At 35.0% G+C, this 22791-nt stretch overlaps 1 protein-coding gene across 1 annotated transcript in view; it reads right to left on the reverse strand.

The window, feature by feature from the left end:
* Nucleotides 1-647: 647 nt before the first annotated feature.
* Nucleotides 648-22791, reverse strand: part of SERPINI2 (serpin family I member 2) — a 38132-nt gene continuing 15988 nt past the window's right edge. Inside the window, exons 5-8 of the mRNA XM_074307674.1 lie at nt 20220-20317; nt 9101-9187; nt 4113-4202; nt 648-882 (exon numbers count right to left, since the gene is read on the reverse strand). Of these exons, the coding sequence (XP_074163775.1) occupies nt 806-882; nt 4113-4202; nt 9101-9187; nt 20220-20317 (352 nt within the window). The 3' untranslated portion in view covers nt 648-805. The remainder of the gene's footprint in view (nt 883-4112; nt 4203-9100; nt 9188-20219; nt 20318-22791) is intronic.

Here is a 22791-nt window from a genome sequence, read left to right on the forward strand (position 1 = left end):
CCAGATTCCCTCTGAGGCCCTGAGTTATAGAACCTGGATACTCACATATTCTTATAAAGAAAGCTATTTATGAGAACACTATTTTCAAACAGAGTCTCAAGTGGCAAATCTATAGCTCAGAAGAAGCTGAGAGGTATGGAGTAGAGTGGGTTAGGGTTAGAAGGGTTCATATTGGGCACAACCACTAAGGGAAGAAAGTGGGCCATGTGTTTTATGATAGATTCCTGCTTTCATATTGAAGAAACAGTTTGTTGCTAGCACTCTCTAAAATTATATGCCTTAGGCAAAACTCCATTGCCCTACCCTAGTTATAACTCATATTTCAAACTATCTTTCTAGCCATAACTATTATTGGAACTTTTATAGGATCATAGATCCATGACTGAAAGTGCCCTTAGAGACTACCTAATCCAAGACATTCATTTAACTGATGAAGTAACTAAGACCTAGAGAGCTCAAATGACTTGCTCAGTTAAGTGACTCACCAGCTGAGAACACAGGGAATTTAATATCTCATTTGGCCATGTCCCAGTGTGAATGTTTTTATAACAAAATTTCAAAGAATTTCCCCATCTACTCTGTTTATACCTGCTATAAAGTACCAAGACAATTTACCCAGAGAATAGCGACTACATATACAGCGATAAGCCAATACATAACGTTCAATTTATTCGTTATACAGCCCTGTATTTTTCCATACTAGAAAAAAAGGGAAAGGAAAAGAAATGGTATTTTCATAGTAATCATGTTTGGCCAATCATTCATTTTCTTAGAATTCGTTTCTCTTCAGAGTCTATGTCTTCATTTACAGTGAATCTATATCTCGGCCCCTCATCTTTTGTGCCTCTGGGTTTGTCACCCTTCCCATAAACAAAATTGATTCTAGGAAAAGAAAAGAAAAATCATTTTTGCATTTTGGAAGGAATATGTAGGTTGGAGGTAACAGGGAAACCAACCATTAATTTATTTTTAAAACACCTCCTCCCCCAAATTAAAAAAAAAAAATCTTTTTTCCTGTGTCAGAATAGGCAGCATGAAACATTATCCCCTTCTCTTTCATGTTCCATTGTTCAACTGGCTTCATTTATTCACATCCTTACTCACCATCATTATTCATGTTATTTATTATTAATCATATCACATGGAAAATTATAAAGCATTTATGAAATAACCACATTACAATGGAAATCCTTCTTTGAAAGAGCAAAACAAATAAAGTATCTGTGGAAACCATACTCTAATAATATGCAGAGAGAGACACATTCGAGGTATAATAGCATGGTCATCGCCATGGTGGAGGCTTTATCTAAAGCTTAGTAGACATTTTTTAAATGCATGTTATATGAGCCCTGGAGGTTAGAGATACTACTTCCAAGCTCTCTTTATTCCACTCAAAATCAATATTTAATACTCAAGGAGATGTTTTTCATCATTAATGCTTTCAGACCTTCATAAGAGATATAAGGAAAAGATATAAAAGCAAACACCTGTTTCTGGCCATCCCTTTGATTGCTACTTAAGAAGAACTAAAGAATTAAGTACAAAAAAAGTCACAAATAAATATTGTGTCAAAATTAATTCACCTTTTCTCGAAAATGACCAAGGAAACTGACTCAAATGGGTTAAGTGTATGCAAAACTGTCAGTGCTTTAAAGGAATAGATTTCCTCCTAAAGTGAATGCATGACATTTAGAAAATTATAGTATGAATTCTAATGCATTAAAAAACAGACAATTAAAATAAAAATACTTGGCATTCAATATGATTATGGAACAATACTTTGTCATTGTCCCAAAGAAGGTCAGAGTCTTAAAAAATACAAAAACTACTTGTCAGTTGTGGTCTGTTATCAATTAATCATCATGTATTTATGAAAATATAGTTATGAAACACTTAGTATATGCCAGATATTGCAATTATCAAGGCCTGCTGATGCAAATGTAAAATTAAAACCATTACTGTCCTCAAGGAGCTTATAGTTTAATGTTGTAGAGTCGCTTAGTTGTGCCCGACTCTTCATAATTTCATTTAGGGATTTATTGGCAATGATACTAGAGTGGTTTGACCTTTTTTTCTCCTCCAACTAATTTTAATTGCAAGAAAATTGAAGCCAATAGGATTAAGTGACTTGCCCAGGATCATACAATTAGTATCTCAGGCCAGATTTGTATTCATAAAAGTGAGCCTTCCCGACTTTAGGTCCTGCACTCTACGTACTGCACCCCCTAACTGCCTGTACAGTCTAATACTCATTGATGAAAACTGATCATCAATATTGTTGAAATAGATGGCATACACAGACCCTAGCACTTGGAAGTAAGGACCGCAGGAGATAAGGAAAAACAAAATCCCCCCACCATCAACTGATCCTAGTAGGGTATTGACTGTCCATTCATCATATGATCAGTACTATCAGAACCAGCCAATTGGTTCCACCCTTTGCTGGCTCTCAAGCTCAGCCTCCCTTTTAGACCTTCTCATCTCAACACTATCCATAAAGTGGGAATTTTTCATTAAAGCCTAATGGAAGCTTCATCACAAATAAATGAATAAGTAGGATTTGTTTAGAACAGAGCTACACTGTGGTTTTGCTGATTGCTGTTATTTGGCCTTACACTATAAGCAGGTCACCCCTTACCCCCTTGGAACATTGGGAAATAAAGGAGGCAAACATAATCACAGCAAATGCCATTATTCTCTTGTCCATTGGTGCCCCCTGATGTTTTATTTCTCTCTGCTCTTGAGATTCAGTGATTATGTACTCATTTTAGAGAATAATAGTTATCTAAAGGTCAAAGATGTGTAGCTCAAATGACCTACTCTCAGCACATTTTTACATAGGCTTATCTCCATTTGCATTTATGGTGAGTGAAGAAAGTTCTAAAACTGTTCATTTCTTTCAAGATGTACTACTTCTCCTGGCTCAGTCAGCAAAAGAGACAGGTATATTCTTAGGTAATATCTGGTAGCACTGGGAAGAATACAGACAAATATGACAATAGCTGTCATTTATATAACATAGCAACTTTTCTAAAGAGAAGCAGTTGGGCAGAGAGAACCAACCAGGAAGGGCTGATTACAAGAGCTGCTAGAAATAATAATATATGTAATATATTATTAAATAATAATTATTATTAATTAAATAATTATATATAATAAATAATAATGATGAATACAGGCTGTATGAACCTGGATAAGTCATTTATTCTCACATCTGTTCTAATTTCATATGTTCAGTTGCCATTTTAATGTACCATGGTGTCTCTTTAAATGTAGTAGAAGCTAGTGTATATATCCCATCTGGATTTAACCATGAATCTTTCCTGTGTAAACTACTTGGTCTGGATAAACTTTTCTAATCCTTCTCTCTAAACTTTGTTCATATGTCCCCTCCTAGGGGAAGCCTATGCTGATTCCCAAGTGCAGACGCTAGTGGTCCTGCTGATTATTTTTATTTTTCTGTTTATTTTATATAGGTATACTTCCACAAGCACATGTCATCTCCTCTGTCCTTTAAGGGCAGGGGTTATTTCATATTTTCCTTTTTGTCTCTCTTTTTATCTTAATACATTTTAAAGATAAAAATTATTGTCAATTGATTGCTTCACCTGTACCCTATCTCTGCCCCTTTGGATGTCTTCTCCTTTTAGTGAGTTATTCCTGGAAGCTCAACTTTGGGAAAGGGCCCCAGACCAGAAATTCTTAATTCTCTGGACTTAGCCACTATGGCCCCGCCAAGGAAACTCTCCCTTCCACCATCTGCTTCTCAGCTGCTCTTTTATGTGTTGGCTTTCTCCGTTAGAATTTGAGGGCAGGAACTATTTTATCATATTTTTCTTAGCAGAGTAAGCATTTAATAAATGCTTATTGATTGATTTTTTTTTCTTCTCAATGTCATATAATAGAGTCATACTTTAATACTAGTTTACATGGCAACATATATTCCCACTATATCTTACCTCTGTTCTTACCCCAAGCAAGAGATGGCCTTTTCATATTAACAACACCCTCATATAAAAATTGTGCCTGGTTGCAGTTACCTCAGCTCTAGAAATCATTTTTTGCTATCACGATCAGTAAATCATTCAACATGAGGGTCCCAGTAAATTTACCTGTTGCTTTATTCTTCAAAATAAATAAGAAAGGCCGATCAGCTACAAATTGGTTTGAAGCCAGACTCATGATTGCAGGTACCTGCCCACCTATAAGACAAAAAAAGACATTATCAATAGAAAAAAACTGAGATGAGAAGGCTCAGTGGGAAAAATACCTGCATGGAGTTTTTGAATAGACAGGAAAGGCCACATTGTTTGAACAATTCACATGCAGAAGAAAGGACACATTTTCTAAACACAGAGAAATTTGGAATAAATTTAAGTGATAAAGAGCAAAAGATAAATATTGTATGATTTCTAAAGTAATCTTCTCTATACCTTTCTGCTAGCTGGCAAAGAATGTCAGCAATTATGTTGTATTCTATTACACTATATTAGATTACAGTGAAGCTGTGGAAAATTGGTATTCCAGTTGGCCAAGTATCCAGCTATTCCATCTTAATGGATGCTGCTGACTATTCTTCCATGATTGGCTCCTGTCTACCCTTCAGCTTTGGGAAGAGAATAAGCATGTTTCAGTAGCTTGAAACAGGTAAACACCAAATTTTGCAAAATTATTTTGTAATGATGAAGGGTTTTTTTTTCCTTGTTGCTGTTATGATTATTGCAAATATGCCCTTATATAAACAAAATTCTACATGCATGTATAAAATAAAATCCCCAAATATTTTGTGATGTATACTTATAGGATTTTTACTGGGAGACCTCATCCAGAGTATTGTGTTCAGTGTAGGGCACCTTTTTGAAAGGATACTGATGAACTAGAGAGAAATCTCAGGAAGGCATCCCCTATGGCAAAAGGTCTTGACAGAGGAAGATTAGTTGAAGAAAAGGAAATGCTTAGATTGGGGAAGAAATGACATAAGGAAAACTTAAGAGCTGTCTTCAAGTATTTGAAGGGCTCTTGGGTGAAAGAGGAATGGGGCTTTTTCTGCTTCGGATAGAAGCTATGGATAGAAATCACAAAGGGGGAAGTTGAGAAAAGGTAAAGAAAACATTCTCTACAGTTAACACCATTCAGGAGTGAAAAGGGCTGCTTTGGGAGCAGTGGGTAAGTTTCTCTGCTAACAAAGGTCTTCAAGCAAAGGATAAATAACCATGGGTTGGCTAGGTGATAAAGATATCTATTGTTCCAACAGGGTTTTTAGTCAAGAGGCTCCTGAAATAATCACCAAATTTAGACAGCTAGGTGGCACAGTGATTAGAGCACCAAGACTAAAATTAAGAAAACTCTTCTTGAGTTCAAATCTAGCCTCAGAAACTAATGCTAGTCACTTAACCCTATCTGACTCAGTTTCCTGCTCTATAAAATGAACTGGGAAGAGAAAGTGGTAAACAACTTCAATATCTTTGCCAAGAAAAATACCAAATGGAGTACTGAATAATTGAAAGAACTGAACAAAAATAGCAACTAACTTCCAAATTTGTTGTGAGGATCAAATAAGATAATAATTTTAGAGAGTTTAGGGTATATAGTAAGTTCTAAGTATCTGCTGTTATCCTTGTTGCCACTGGTGATTTTAGATTAGCAATTTGTAAATTGTATATGCTTTGATTCCCTTCTTTTTTGCAGCTAAATAGTACAATAATTAGAGTGATGGATCTTGAATCAAGATGACTTGCAGCCTCAGTCACCAGCCATGTGACTTAAAGGATATTTCAGTCTCAAGTCTCCTTATCTGTAAAATGGGGGCAATATCAACTCCTCCTTGTTTTGAAGGTGCTTTGAAGATCATATGAGATCATATGAGTATGTCATTTTGCAAGCCTTAAATCTCTATGTCAATACCAGCTATTATTATTGTTATATTAGTGTTTGTCAGTATTTTGGGAAAAAAGTTGATTACTTCCTTCTGGGCCACACCAATCTCATGCAGCTGATATTATTGGTGGCAATAACTTGTTTATCCTTGAAGACTTGAAATATGGAGATTTTTAAATGATTCTCAAAAACTCATAAAATATCTATTCCTCTCTTGTAAATATTTGATAGCAGCATAAAAGGATAAGAAAATGTACACTCTGTCAGAGATTTGTGACAGTTATGTTGTTCTTCAGTGTGAAACACTAGGTTTTCACCAATCAGTTGCTCATTTTTGTCTCAGTCTGGTTCACTATGGGAGGAGATGAGTGATCTTTCTCTACCAGCACAAAGCAGACTCTTCTCAACTTTTGCAATTCACATTTACATATTCCATTAAACCCCCTAGAGAATTCACAGAATTCCCTGGAAGCTTTCCTCTAGGGATTTTACTGTTCTCTCTCCTACCAGGGCTGGATTCTGCCTGCTTCCCTTCCTCCCAGTAAAGAAGCAAAGGCAAATGAGCAGTTAGACTTTTGCCCCTCTTGGATTCTGCTACTAGTTTTTAACCCTTGGCAAGGCACTGTGCAGTCCCACAACCTCACTTTGACAACAGGTCAGTTCTGCTTTCACTTCATTTGTGGCCTCTGTATCCATCTAGGAAATACTTTTACACAGTTGAGTCATTTAAGTTGCATCTGACTTTTTTTTTTTTTTAATTTTGACATGGCAATCAGGGAAAGGGGTAAATGATTTGCCTAGCCTGAGGCTGAATTTAAACTCAGATTCTCCTGATTCCAGGGCCAGTACTGTAACTACAGCATCACCTAGTCTCCCCGACCTAATGCTTTGTGATCCCTTTGAGGGGTATTTTTTGCCAAAGGACTGCAGTGCTTGCCCTTTTCTTTTTCAATGCATTCTACAAAGGAAAAAATCAGGCACATGAGGTTAAATGACTTTTCCAGGGCCATATAGGTAGTTAAGTATATGAGGCTAGATTTGAACTTATGAGGGCGAGTCTTCTGATTCTAGGCCCAAGATCTATCCACTGCTGTCCAGAAAGTTTTAATCTGTTATATACATATACAACTGTGTTTATGTATTTATATGTATGTATGTGTGTATGTATGTATGTATGTATGCATTCATGTATGGATGTATATATGCACATCCACACACATATACACACTTGTGTGCATTGTACATATATGTGCACTGCATAGTGTGAACATATGTGTATATTTGTGTGTATGTGTGTTGTGTACAAGTTCATATGTGTATACATATGTTTATATGTTTCTGTGTATATGTATATGTCTAAATATGTATGTGTATATGCACATATTGGTTGTGTATTTGTGTGTATGAGTATTAGATATATTGTGTATGTGTGTTGTATATGTCTGTATGTGTATATATTTTGTAGGTGTATGTAGGTATGTATGTATGTGTGTTTATATGTATATATGCATGTGTGTATGTATGTTGTGTGTATGTGTGAATGTGTGCTGTGTGTATGCATGTCTGATTATGTGTATTTGTATTCATATGTTAATGTGTTCTTAAGACAGGGAGATCTGGGCTCAAATTCTGTACGAGATACTTGTTGGTCATGTGTCCCTAATCTAGTCTCTTAACTTCTCAGGATCTCAGTTTCCTTATTCATAAAAAGAGGTGGATTTGCTATCCTCCAAGTCTCCTTTCATCTTGTGTATGTATATATGTGTGTGTGTGTGTGTGTGTGTGTGTGTGTGTGTGTGTGTGTGTGCATTTATCTATCTACATAGCTATATTATCCTGTTTACATTCCCATACATACATACATACATCTGGGAAGGGGATGGAGCCTGCCTGCTACTGCATATTTACACCCAAAGGACAAGGTCCCTTTTTGTGAAAAATGGGTATTACATGGCTATTAAATTCCTACCCGATGCTGATATTTTATGACACTAGGCTATAATGGTCCCCCTTAGCTTTACAGAGTAACTTCAGCACAGTGGACAGTTCCTCGGCTGAGAACAATATGGCAATGATAGATTTAAGGTCCTTCCATTTAATCTACAAATTTTCTTGATGTTGCATGCCATTTGCAAATTAATCTGAATGACATGTTTTAATGAAGCACTGTTCTCAATGTGGCTATTAACTTGTAGACATTTGTCAGATAGACAGATTAAAAGATATGTTTTTTAAAAAGGCATGCACTTGAAAATATTGGTTTGGAACTGAAACATTATATGATTAGACATTCCGATAAATCACTGGGAGACTCATTAGTGTTCGTTTGTCTTCAATTTCCAATTAGTTTTCCTAGGTTTAAATAAAAGTTTTAAAAATTGTCTACATTACAGAATCATGTGAAGCTTAGGTACTATATAAACTATCATTAATTAGGAGAAGTGGACCATGAAAGCAGCATTTTGGTATAGTAAATGGCAACAGTCACCAAAGTAGAATTAACTAATTTGGGAAAAAAATAGCAATAATTACTGATGATATCTAACATTTTAATATAGCACTTTAATGTTTGCAAAGCACTTTACAAATATTACCACATTTAATCCTTATAGCATTTAATCCATCTAAGATAAGACATATTCCCAGAAATTCAATTAAAATTATATTTTAAATCCTTGAATTGTTTTTTTTTTAATTTTCCATGAATTTGAAGAGCCTCTATATGCCAATTTACATATTGACTGGCTTACAAATATAATAATAGCAACAACTAACGTTTTCATAGTGGTATGTGCCAGATACTATGCTAAGTGTTTTACAATTATTATTTCAATTGCTCCTCACAACAATTGTGGAAGGTAGTGCTATTAGTATCCCTATTTTACAGATGGGGAAAATAAGACAAACAAAAATGTGATGACTTTGCCAGGATCACATAGCTAGTGAATATCTGAGGGTGAATTTAAATGGAGGTCTTTCTGATTCAAGATTCCACTACACCACTTATTTGCTCCATCTAAACCTTAACACACCAACAGATCTATTCCGGGTATTTACTGCAGCAAAACAATGAATATTTAACTTATTGCAACAATTTCATTATCTCGCAGAGTGCCCAAGCTATGTAAACAGGAAAGATATCTGTGGACAAGGGGACACCCTTTGATAGTCATTTTTCCCCAATTTTCCTGCCATTTATTTGCAAAGCAAATGTCGGTCTTACCAGTTGATGCTGCAGCTTCACTGCCATCTTCATTTATCACAAAGGCAATTTTTTGTGTTATTTGAGACACATACAAATCAGAGGAATCTGAAGGGAAAATGGTAAATATTTTCAATTATGCAAGAGAATAATCAGGAAACATTGCCACATAGACTTATGCGCACTATATTTCCTTTTTGTTTTCAATGATCAGTGAAAAAGAAGAAAAAACAAAGTTATTTTTATTTGATATTTAAGACCATAGGCCTTGAAATAGGAGGCAGATTAAACATCTAGATTCATTTACTAGAAAATTGTATTAATGAAATAGATTTGTTTTGAAACCTTGACCTAAGTTTAATCATAATTATATTTTCCTTATTTAAGTTAAATGAGTGTCTCATTTTAGATTGTCAAGTCAATCTATCATTTTGTGAGTAACTAATATTTCTCATGCTTGTTGAGAGAAGGGGCTTCCAGTTAGCTAACCCAAATAAGTAACAAAGATAAAAGTCTGAAATGAGGGACCTTCTTGCAATGGAGGAGCATGAGAACCTCCAGAAGATCCAAAATGGAACCTCTAAAAGATCTTTTGGTATGGCCTGAAGCTTCAGATGGGGTTATTTAGGGGTGGGTAAGGAAGTGCTTTCATGGATCAGGAGCTTACCACCCAGAGGAACCAATGACTTTATAGGAAGCTTGGGATGTGGAAAAAGGAAGCTTGGGAAGAATACAAAAGTAAGCTCTAAGACAAGACTAGGAAGTCAATTTTGGAAGAGTCTGAAAAGCAGACCAGTTATAGAACCAATAGCAATACAAATCTACCACAGTGCAATTGAATAGGTGTGGCAATCATTTCATTCCAGACAAGTTGAAGAAAAGAAAAAGGAACAGGTCTTCTATTCTTCAAGCTGTGCTTGACAAACTGATCTGTGGTTAGTCCAACTAAACTTGTATAAGAAATCTGTACTTTGTAAATATGTAAAATCCTTTTGGTTATTCTAAATTGTAAGGGGGTCTAAATGACTAAAGACACTAGGAGTTGTATTTGTTTTTTATTTATCTATTTATTTTTTTATTGTGTGAAGTAATTGGGGTTGACATAGCTAGTAATTGTTAAATGTTTGATTCCAGACTTGAATTCAGGTCCTCCTGTGCTCTATCCATGCTACCATTTCACTTCCTCTAGCTATATCTCTTTAAGTCCAGGAAGAATAAAAACTATTTTAGGAGCGAGGCAGACAGAGACAGAGAGATGGAAAGACAGACCAAGATGTACCCACAGAGAGACAGAGACAGAAAGACAAAGAGGAGCGAGAGAGAAAAAAAAAAACATAAATGGATGTCATTTTCCAAGAGAATGAAGAGACTGGCAGTAAGACTTGAAATGTCTTTACACTTAGATCACTAAGAGAACCCAGTAAGAGTTTTGTGTCATTGAAATTGCTGGAACAATGGGATTCACGCCATTCTGTTTCTTTCTTCCGTTTTCTAGTCAGAAACAATGAGTGGCATTGTTCATTATGAGATGTTTCTCCAAACCAACTGACTGGATCTACTACAAATTGATATTATCTGTTCATAACTAGGCTGTCAGTCTTTTTGAAATGATTCCCTATTATTCTCCATAGTAGCTATTTTACCTCCTTCATCTGTTCCCAAGTCTCCTATGACACCTTTCCCCACCTCCTCTACTGAACATTCTACCTCATAATTCTCTAAGAAAATTGTATTTGTGAAGAATGCCATATCTAGCTCAAATTTCTCTCTTTTCTCCATATCTGTCTCTTATATCCAAGGACCAAGTGAACATCTCAAATCAGATATCCCAAGGAAAATTTAAATCAAAGTTATTATCCTTCCCCCAAATCCACTTCTCTTCTCAATTTGCCTCTAGAGCAAAGGTACTTCCATCTCCCAGTTATTTAGAGTCACAATTTTTATATTGTGCTCAACTCCTTTTTCTCACTCCAAATATTATTATTTCTACCTTCACAACAACCTATCTCATCTATCTATCTACCTATATATCTATATCTATGTATATCTATAGATATACATATACATATATATGGATATATATATGTGTGTGTACATATATATATATATACATGTATATATATATATATATACGAACATATATGTATAAATACATAGAGAGAGAGAGAGACAATTCTTTCTACTCAAAGATAATAGTATACTGTAGTTTGAGTTCTTATCACCTCCTGCCTAGATTGCAGGAAGAAATTAAAGTATAAATGAATTCTCAAAATTAAATCTATTTAAATGTAAATATATGCATATGTATTCATGTACACACATACATCCATAGAAACATACAAAGTTTTATTAGCAAGAGTCTTTTAATGCATCTCTGTGTTCCATATCTATCCCTATTCTAACTCTTCCACCATTCATTTATTTAAGTGGCCTTTGTAAAGTGCAAATCTGATCAAATTATTCCATTACTCTATAAACCATGGTGGTTTATTATTATCTTCAGTATCCAACATAAAATATTCTATTGATAATTTAAATTGATTACTTTATTCATTCCTATATTTCCATTTTTCCTCTACTTTATTCCCATTGACAAATATTAATATCCAGGTAATCTGGCATTCTTATTTTTCCTTTTACTCCAAACTCCATGACAAAGGCTTTTGGACAAAGGCTTTCTAGGCTTTGTATCTGCTATTCTGCATGCTTAGAACGTTCTTCTCTACCTCTGACTCTTAATTCTAGGCTTTCTTTTAGATTCAGCTCAAATGTTTACCTTTGTCAAGAGGCCTTTCCTATTGCTCCCAGATTCTAATTCCTTCCCCTATAAGACTATTTCTCTACTACTTTGTATCTTTCATGTACAGCCCATCTATATTCTGTTTCATTAGAATAAAAGCTCTTGGGGAATACTGACTATTTTTTTTTTGCTTTGCTTTAAAATTTAGGTACATAGCATAGTAAATGGTATTTCCCCAACATTTTCAAGGCAGGCATCCTTTCTAGTTATCTACAGCTTTACATAGCATAGCTCATTTCACAGTAATCCCATCTGCACAACCTTTTAGACCCAGAGAACTGCCTGACATGCTAAGAGTTCACCACTTAAGGCTGAACCCTTGGGGACAATGAGGACATGCCTGAATGTATTTTATAATGATTAACATAATTCCAAGCTGTCACATTCACCCCAAATCAATGATTCTGAACCTCCTGACCAAACTCCTTTTTCTAATGATGATTCCTTTATCCTATTCTCTCTCTACTCCCTGCCCCCAAACCTTACCCCAGCACCACCAGCAACAAGCCCCTGTTTCAAAGTTGTAATCTCAGGAATGCCTGCACCATGCCTAACAAAGACATTTTCATCTTAAATCTTTTCTCCTGATGACACAACTATTTCCAGGACTTGATTTCCACTCATATTCTCCAGCTCACTCATCATGGTAGAGTAGCTGGATTGCTCCTTCCTCCTACAGGACCACTTCCCATCTCTCCCTCTACCACCATGATTCAATGACTCTTTGATGTTCATTCAACTGATATTTATAAGCCAATCAAAGTTCTTTAGTTTTTGCCTTTCTTTGTATCCCCAGTGCTAAAAAGTGCTTGGTACATAGTAGGCATTTAATAATAAATGCTAGATGATGGAATAGCAGGTACCTGAAATCCTTTTTGTCTTATGGGTGGCTTACTAGTCATTTGTATTTTTAGCAATCATTTTCTGAATAAAGAGAATTTAAATTTTATCATGAATTGGTGTTTTCACTACAAAAAGCATAATGGGTGAGGAGGTGAAACATATGAATAATTAATTATACCCAGTTCAGCTTACTAGGAGACCACCCTCCTCCTTGTCAATTAATATGCTGCCTGAGAGTTAAAAATATTTTATGAATTTGAATATATAATCAGTATTAAGCTTGAAAGCTTTCTAGTTTACAGAGAAAAGAAGTCTGTGACCTTTGTCCCAAACTAAAATTTTTAAAAGGTAATCTCATTAACTCCAAGCTGATATTTTTCTTTGTACCAGTGAACTTTGAGCATTCTCTACCCTGGAGGCAAGAGAAAGGAGAGAGAGGTGAAGCTGAGATGTGGAGAATAAGTCATGCTCTTTGCCTGGCCCCAGTACACAGAGGTAGCTATGGTCAGAGAGAATCATGTTTCCTCTCCTAAAGGGAGGGGCATGACAAGGGATCTTCACCCAAATTGCCCTCCATAAGAACATCTGCTGAGTTTCAAATTATTATTATTGCCCTTCCAATGGTGTTTGCAATGGCTTTCCTCACAGCAGTTTTGTGATAGGGGTATTATCACCTCCAATTTCAGAGGTACCTAGAGAGGAGATAGGTGGATATAAGCATAGTGGTTAGAGAGTTGACCTCAATGCCTAAAAGACAAGAGTTCAAATCTCATTTCTGACATGTACTAGATATTCGACCCCCAGGTAAATTATTGATTTAGGTAATTCTCTATGATTTGAAGTGCTTTGAAGATAGAATTCCAATCTGCATTAGTGGAGGAAGATGATTCTTCTGGGAGTTCCTTGTACTGTTGAAATCACAATTCCCAACTCTGTTACCCCATTTTATAAGTAAGAAAATTGAGCTGTAAATGGTTAAGCGATTTGTCCATAACCAAGTAGATTATCACAGAGGTAATATGGGATTCATAGCAAAATCTCCAGAATTTAAGTGACTTTGTCTTGAATTAATGAGGGAAAGGACTTCAGGGCTTCCTGCATGTCTGTTAGCAAGACAAGGGAACTATCTTATCTTTTAACTTATCTTTGTGACAGCCCTTGCTGCTTTTGCATTTGCATCCCCAGTGCTTCACCCATTTCTTAGCTCCTAGCAACCATTTAATAAATGCTTTTCATTCCCATGCAGTTGGTTAGCTTGCAATGGTGGCAAGCTCTGGAACCAGAGTTCAGCTAAAATCGCGGTGGAAAAGAGAGAAACTAGACATAAAACTGCTTATGACAACTGGGGACATTGATCTTTTCCTGTTGGGGATTTGCTTTTAACTCTTTTATTACTTTTATAACCTCCTCTAAACATAATGAGATCAAAGGTTCGAAGATATAGCACTGGAAGGTACATCAGTGGTGATTTAGTTCAAACCCTCTAATTTTACATATAAAACTGAAGCCCAGGAAAAATAACTGGCTTGGTCAAAGTGACACAGGAATTATCAGAAATAGGATTTGAGCTTGCAATCTCTTATTTCAGAGTCAGGCCTTTCTTCATTATAACAAGTATTATCAATTCAACTTAATAACTATGTATTAAGTATCTATCAAGGGTAGTAGCAGGAAGCTAGATGGTACAGAGTACCATACCTGGAGTCAGGAAGATTCATCTTCCTGAGTTCAAATCTATCCTCAAACGCTTAGTACCTGTATGACCCTGTATGATTCTTTGCCTCAATTTCCCCATCTGTAAAATGAGCTAGAGAAGGAAATGGCAGACTAGTGCAGTATTTTTGCCAAGAAAACCCAAAGAATTGGACGTGCCTGAGAGGACGGAACAAAAGGGTAGACTTGATTTGGTACTGAAATAGAAAGATATAAAAAGATTCCAAGCCTGCCTTCAGATGGTTTCCATTCTAATGGAAGACATGGATGAATAAAACATAAATGACAATATAAGAATATATTAAGTACAAAGGTTAAATCTATACAGAGTATCAAGAAAATTCTGAGGCTACAACTTGTGTTATCTGAAAAATAATGGTATTATAAATAGTATAAAAAATAGGAAGAGGACAGAGATTTAGGGGAAAAGATGAAAAGTTCAGCTTTAAACATGATGGTTTTGAGATCCCATTCCAATGGAATATTTGATTGAAAATACCCCCACCAAGCATATCTGGAGAGAGGTCAAGCCCTGAGATCTGGGTCAGGGATATATGAAGCAATTTTCTAAGAGGTGATCATTGAAGGGTTGAGAATGAATGAGATGACTAAAAGAAAAAAAAAAAAAAGAAAAAGAAATAGAATAGAACCAAGGCCATACTTTTAGTATACAATTTTATCTAAGGGGGGGGGGTGGAGTAGATTTAGAATTAATGAAAGAAACAGAGAAGGACCAATTAGACAAGAAAAACCAACAATTCAAGTGTAGAATCATGGAAGCAAAAGGTGTACACTACATCAAGAAAAATGATAGTGCCAACAATGGCAAATGTTAAGCAAAATCAATGTAGATAAGAACCGAAAAAAAAATGATCAGGTTTGCTGGTAGGAAGAACAATTTTCATAAATTTGTGAAGCAAACAGCAGATTGAAAGATATTAAGGAGTAAACAGGTAGCAGGCAGCAGAACCAGTAATTGTGTGCTACTCATTCTGGAAGTGTGGGAGTGAAGAACAGAGAAGAAATGGGATGATGGAATGGAATAAATAATAGTGTGATGGGAAGATTTTTTTTTTTATAATTGACCTTAACTCATTTGCATGTAAAGGAGAAGGAGCTATTTGAGAGGTGAGAAAGCAAATGTTTGCTAAAGTGAAATGAATTAACTATTTTTTCTCAATAAAGGAATCTATCTCTAAAGTAGTTTGTAAATGTTTCTTCTTAAGGAGGTATAAAGGAGAATCATCATAGAGAAATTTTGAGGAATAGCAGTAGCAAGTATGCCAGAAATTAGCTATTTAGCAGAATGTGATATACTCCATCTTCTCTGGGAATACAGTGAAAAAAATATTCATTTTTTGATTGGAAAAAAAATATAGCGTGAGGCTTTCATGCTGTTAGTAAGGAAAAACTGTGCATGCATGATTATAATGGTTTTTCTTTCTTCTGCCATAAAGATAAAATGGTTACAAAGATAGGAATGAAGAATCAGATATTAGTTTATTTGTTTGTTTTCCCTGCTGAATTTTTATTACATGATAGAGTGAGAATTGGGAAGATAGATAGTGAAAAATAGATAAGATTGGAAAGATAGATAAGAGACCACTGGCTAAGCAAGAGAGACAAAAAAACCAAACCAAAACAAAAAACAATTGAACAAAACTTGGCGATCACTAGCATCCATGAGAAGTTAATATTGTTTTTTACACTAAACTGGATTAATTCCCCAAATGAAGAACAAACCCAAGAAAAGGACAGACTTCCTATTAAACTAATTATTATCTATTATAAAGACCATATCAATTTAGTCCCATTAATATATTAGGAAATATGAAAAATAAAAAAGTTATAGGTTTGTGAGAAAGATATAAAATTGTGCCTCCATATTTATTTCACTAACATCTTGCTCAGTATCTTATACTAACTCTCAATTCATTTTGGTCATTTTATTTTTTTATTTTTATTTTTAAGAGTCACATTATATGTGGAATTATGTGCTTACTATTTTACAGAGGAAGGAGGGAGAGAGAAATATTTGGAACTCAAATTGTTATAGAAATTAATTTTTAAATTGTCTTTACAGGTAATTGGAAAAAATAAAATACCATTAAAAATAAATAAATAAGCAACATTACAAATGTTCAAAAAGGATGAAATAAAGGAAAGTCTGTTGCTCTCTTCTATAATAATAAAATGATGAATTTTTTATGAAGAAGTAGAGTATATTTCACATATGTCAGGTTACTTATTAATCTAAGCAAGAAGGCTTTCAGTGGAATTTTGAAGGGAAGGGAAGGATAAAGCTCAAAATGCAAAATTACATTTGAAGCTGGTAATATTAAATATGCATATAAAAGACATAAATAGCTTTCAGTAATTCTCATATAAAAAAACTAAGGAAGGCATATTACTGATGATTCAAGAAATATCAATGCTTAGAGTATAAATAATGAAATGAACTTTATATTTCATCAACAATATACAATCAAATAGATTTCATTGAGATTTTATAGTGTTATAGTTTAATTGTATGATGACCAGCAAAAGAGTATATTCAAAAAACATCAGATAATATGGAAAAGTACAGAGAAGAGCATTACCAGTTAAGAATGGAAACACAGTGGAGAATATTTGAAGGAAGATAATAGGAAAAGCAAAGCAATATTATTGGTAGAAAATATAATGGATCACTTCACAAGACAGAGGGAACAGACTATGCTTTCCTGTTATAGATTACACAATTCACTCAGAGACAAAGTATAAAGTTAATGATGGAAAAATTAAGTTTAAATCCAAAGTCTACTAGAGCTACAAGTATAATTTTGCTAAAAGTAGGGCATCTGAGAAACTCTTCAGGTAATTGGAAAATATTTCAGAAAATAGAGGAACGAATGAAGAGAAATAATCTGGACTAAGTTCTAGCTTATAAGAAAATATAGTAGTTGAAAAAGCAATAACAGGAATATTGGAAGAAAAGTAACCAAATTAACTTGCAATTTGTAATAAAAATATACTTTAAGCTTTAGGAAATGAAATTTCAAAAAAAATTTGAGAAAAGATGACATGATCCCATAGCCTGAGAATGTTATAAAAGGTAATATCGTAAAGGGTTAGTTTTTTTTTTAATTGCAATTCTATAATTATATTTGAGATTCATGTCAGTGACAATTTGTCTAAAGAAAATAATGGAACTACACAGGGAACTCTCTGATCACTTAAGATTAAATATATATATGGCCAAGAAGTGGGAAGAAAGACATAATTACAGATGGAAAATGGAGGAAGAAGAGGAGGAGGAAGAAGAAAGAAGAGGAGAAAGAAAGGGAGGGAGGAAGATATCAAGGCTACATTTCAGAATCCATCTAAATTTATCATCAATCAGTCCAGAATCAACAAGTGCCTACTATGTGTCAGGCACTGGAAATACAAGTATAAATATAGAAAAAATGTCTACTCTCAAAAAACTTGTATTCTAAAGAGATCTATGTCTTCTAAACCTTCATCCTGAAGAAGCATAAATCAGGGCAGAGATAGGCCAGTTATTTGAGGACAATGAGAGAGAGAGAGAGAGAGAGAGAGAGGCAGAGAGACAGAAACAGAGACAGAGACAGAAAGAGAAGAGCCATTTAATTTTTGTTTTACTTCTCTCTCCTCCAGAAGATGTAATTGTCTTCAATGTAACAAGCAATATAAAGAAGAAATGAAAGACCACCACAGATAAAAAAGATATTAAGAGTTACTTCAATGTTTAAAATATGTTCAGACCTAAAAAAATAAAACAAAAAAACAAATAAATTTACCTTACAAGATACTAATAAATATGTCAATATATTTCTAGGACTTGAGTTGGTGATATATAAGAAGTCATAGGAAAGATGATAGAAAATGGAAGATGTATTATTTTAGATTGTTGAAAGGAATCAAATAAATTGAGAGATAAGAAGAAATAGCACTTCAAACACTTACACAGAAATTCCAGAATAGAAAAATAGAAATATGGGGAAAGGGGAAAGTATTTGAATGGGAAAGAAATAAAGTAATTTTGCTGTGAGGACAGATAAAGAATGCCTTTCCTATTTTGTATCCTTCTTCTCCCCCCCCTTGCTGCCCCACCACTTTCCTGTTAATATTTCAGTGAAAGTATTCTTCATCAGCTCTACAAATTCCTTGCCATGCAGACTCTTTTTAGCTGTGGTAAAACATACACTCTTTCTTTGTAGAGGTCTACATTCTATTAGTATATAAGAAGAGATTAGTCTACTTCCCTGTACATTATTCTTTTTTTCTTTTTTGCTATGCATAATATAACTCTTTAGTAATAAAAATTATTCTATCTTACAAAAAGGAAAAAGATGCATTTGGGAAATTTTACTGCAGCAAAATTCTAGTGGATAAATAAATAGTTAGGAAGCATTTTGAAAAGCAAAAAGAGGTCATCTGCTGGCCTTTGCATTTCATCTGTAACTTCTGCAAAACTCCCCCCCCCAATTTTCCATTTAATTCTTTATGTTGATCTATGATATTTTAAAACTATAATGAGAAAAGTAGCAGTGTAGAAGAGATAACTATTGTCAGTCTGTAGCAGGATTTAAATTCAGATCTTTCTAATTCCAAGTCTAGTGCCCCATCCATTACACAACTAGTCATTTTCTTTAAGGACCTTCCAAGATCTAATCCTATAATATATACATAGTTATTATATTATATTATGTTTATATTGTACTAACTAAAGGATTATAGGCATGTCCATAACAGATTAACACGTTGGATCTTTCAGAAAACATGATATGTCAATCAATAATAAGCATTTACTGCCTTTGCAATTTAGCAAAATAAAAATATCAATAAATCTGTAAGGACAATTTTGCTTTTCCCTTCATGTTGTAAGGATACATCCTGAACTTCTAAAAAACCATTTGTGGGCCAACCATTGTGCATTGATTGATCTTTGATTGGATCTGGAGCTCAATGGCACTAACTTATCACATTGTTTTCTACTCACTCACCAAAGGAAAAACAGGCCTTCTAGGTGTTATGTTCTGTTTGTATGGCAACTGACAACTGTGGATTAAGATGTAATCTCAGCAGAGGCATTCAGTGACCAGCTTTGTGCTATAGATTTTCAGTGGAAAACCTTTGTCTAATTAAGATTTACTGAATACAATCTAGTATAAAATCCTTGAGGGTGGGAATTGTGCTTTATTCATCTTTGTACCTTCCCATGCTGTGTCCAGTTCCCTGGGCATAGTTGGCCCCCAGTGGCCTGGCACTAAAATGTACTGGCGTCTTAGAGATGCTCTCTCTATCCTAGATCAGAGAGTAGTGGCAGCTTGCAGATGACTGTTTCAAGGACTTTAATATCCCTACATTAGCATTTGCAAAATGGTTTATGAGAGTTTTTATTAGCTTTCCTTAGAGAAGGGTTATGAAGTTATTATTCCCATTTTAGAGATCTAGAAATGAAAATGTCTGAAATAAGGACTCCTAGTTCCATTTTAGCTCCATAAATACATTAAAAATTGCAGTTACCAGGCTTACCTAACAGTTCTAAAATGTTTTCTGAGTTCCACAAAGGTAACCATTTAAGCAGAAAGCATACTGAGAGCTTGTTGGCAGTTAGAATGTACAGAAGTGACATTTATGTGGTCCATGCTTATGTTTTATGGGGTGTATTGTTTTAAGTTTGAAAATCAAGTAGTTAAGGGGCATAACTAAGGGGAAAATACAACCTGAAAACATACTTTAAAATATCTGAAATAATATCACAATCATCCATCATACTACCTGCTATTCCTGAAAGGTCACAGCCACCACTAAATATCTCTGTTATATTCAGCGCTCGGAAAACTTCCTTGAAATCTAATTTTTGTTCTAATTGAACCCTGTAGGGGGAAAAAAGAAATGTTTGAAACATTCTCCAGCATTCTTAACAGATTATTTTTAACTATAATTGACTGTGAAACGAAATACATTTTTGCAGTCGTTGTATTTTATATTTAATCAAGTTTTGTCCTCTTTCCCAGACCCCACATAAGTTAAATCTTCTAGTTTTTATTAATTTCTCAGAAACAGTTGGAAAAATATTCCCAGTGGAATTTTTTTGTTAAATTAACCATGAAGAGAATACTTGAACAAGCTGTTTGTGCCGTGCTCTATTTCAGAGATCAGTATATTATCATAAGCATAAATTTTGCAAAGCACTTTGGAAATAACATATCATTTTATCTTTACAATAGCCACACAAGGAGATTCTCATTTCTATTTTACAGATGAGGAAACTGAGGCAGGCAGATATCTAATGACTTGCTCAAACTTAAACAGCTGATAACTGAGGCTTCATTTGAACTCAGATCTTCTTGACTCTAAGTGCAGCAATTTATCTACTGCCATTTGATAAGAGAGGTCCAGTGTATCACACCATGGATGGCTTTTGTATACCTCAAGAAGCAACACTGAAGTGGAAGGAGATCTGAGTTTGGAGTGAGATGATCTAAGTTCAATTACCATGTTGGTCACTTACTACTTGCCATATGATCATAGATCATAGATTTAGAGTTAGAAGGAAATTTAAAAGTCACTGAGTCCAGCTTCTTCACTTGACAGATGAGAAAACTGATGGTAACAGACATTAAGTGATTTGACCAACGCCACACAACTAGGAATTGTCTAGGTTTTCCTGACTCCCAAATCGAGAATTCTATCTGCTTTGTCATTGGTTGCCTCTAATATCTTGGACCAGACTCTGAATCTCATTTTCATCATTTGCACCAATGGGTGATTTGAACTGAGGTCTTTTACCTCATTTCTAAATTTGAGGTCCTGAGAATCTTCTTCAATTAGAAATGTCTCCTAGACTGAGTGTCAAAAGATACCAAGAAAACAGCTAAATGTTCTATTCTTTAATTTTTCCTAGAGAAAAGAAGCCTTCAATGACTATTCTCAGACCTGTGTTATATAGCTTGGAAATGGACATGAAAGGTCTAGATTGGTCCAGTCTACAAGCAAAAAGCATTTATGAAGTGCTCACTGGATATAAACTATTTCATGTTAGGAAAATTTTCCTGAATGGTAATTGATCTGTGATAGCTACTGTACTGTTCATGAAAACCAAAAGAGCATCATTCAAAACTGGCTTTTGACACTTGTTGGCTGATTCTATTATGCAAAGCAAATTATTTAACTTTGCTGGACCTCAGTTTCCCCCAAAATTACAATGAGAATAAGAATATTTATTTGAGATGCAACATGGTGGTGTAAATTGAGTTTTCCTGGGAGTCAAGAAGACCTGGATCCAAATCCCACACACAATGGTTGTGTGAGCTTGGGCAAGTGAAAAACCTCCCATTCATCTCTGACTATAATTTTCAGAAGAAGGTTACCCACAAGGAGCTCTCTATTCTAGAGAAAAGAAGAAAGAAAGAAAGAAAGAAAGAAAGAAAGAAAGAAAGAAAGAAAGAAAGAAAGAAAGAAAGAAAGAAAGAAAGAAAGAAAGAAAGAAAGAAAGAAAGAAAGAAAGAAAGAAAGAAAGAAAGAAAGAAAGAAAGAAAGAAAGAAAGAAAGAAAGAAAGAAAGAAAGAAAGAAAGAAAGAAAGAAAGAAAGAAAGAAAGAAAGAAAGAAAGAAAGAAAGAAAGAAAGAAAGAAAGAAAGAAAGAAAGAAAGAAAGAAAGAAAGAAAGAAAGAAAGAAAGAAAGAAAGAAAGAAAGAAAGAAAGAAAGAAAGAAAGAAGGGAGGGAGGGAGGAAGGGAGGGAGGGAAGGAGGAAGGGAGGAAGGGAGAGAAGGAGGGAGGGAAGGAGGGAGACAGAGAGGGAGGCAGAGGAAGGCAGAGAGAGATAGAGACAGAGAGACACAGAGAGACAGAAACTGACAAAGACACACAGAGAGAGGGAGAGAGAGAGGCAGACAGACAGAGAGGGAGAGAGATGGGGGTGGGAGGAGAAGCAGAAGTAGCAGGAGCAGGAGAAGAGAAAGAGGAGAGGGACAGGGAGAGGAACAGGGCAGGGGGAGAAAGAGAGAGAGAGAGAGAGAGAGAGAGAGAGAGAGAGAGACAGAGAGACAGAGACAGAGAGAGAGAGAGAGAGAGAGAGAGACAGAGACAGAGACACTGAGAGAGCAAAAGGGATAGATAGTGAGAGAAAGAAGTGGAAGAGGAGGAAGCAAAGGAGAAGGGAGGGAGGAAGGGAAGAAGGAGGGAGAGAGGGAGGGAGGGAGGAAAGGAGGGAGGGAGGAAAGGAGGGAGGGAGGAATGAGAAATTACATGTTCTGATGCTTGATAGCAAGAAGCTTCCAATCTAGTTGTAGTGCAGATAAATGCTATAAATGGCACTTTAAATTCAGCAAAGAGATTTTCAAGAAGC

Source organism: Sminthopsis crassicaudata, chromosome 3 (genome assembly GCF_048593235.1).
Source record: "Sminthopsis crassicaudata isolate SCR6 chromosome 3, ASM4859323v1, whole genome shotgun sequence".
Lineage (NCBI taxonomy): Eukaryota > Metazoa > Chordata > Mammalia > Dasyuromorphia > Dasyuridae > Sminthopsis > Sminthopsis crassicaudata.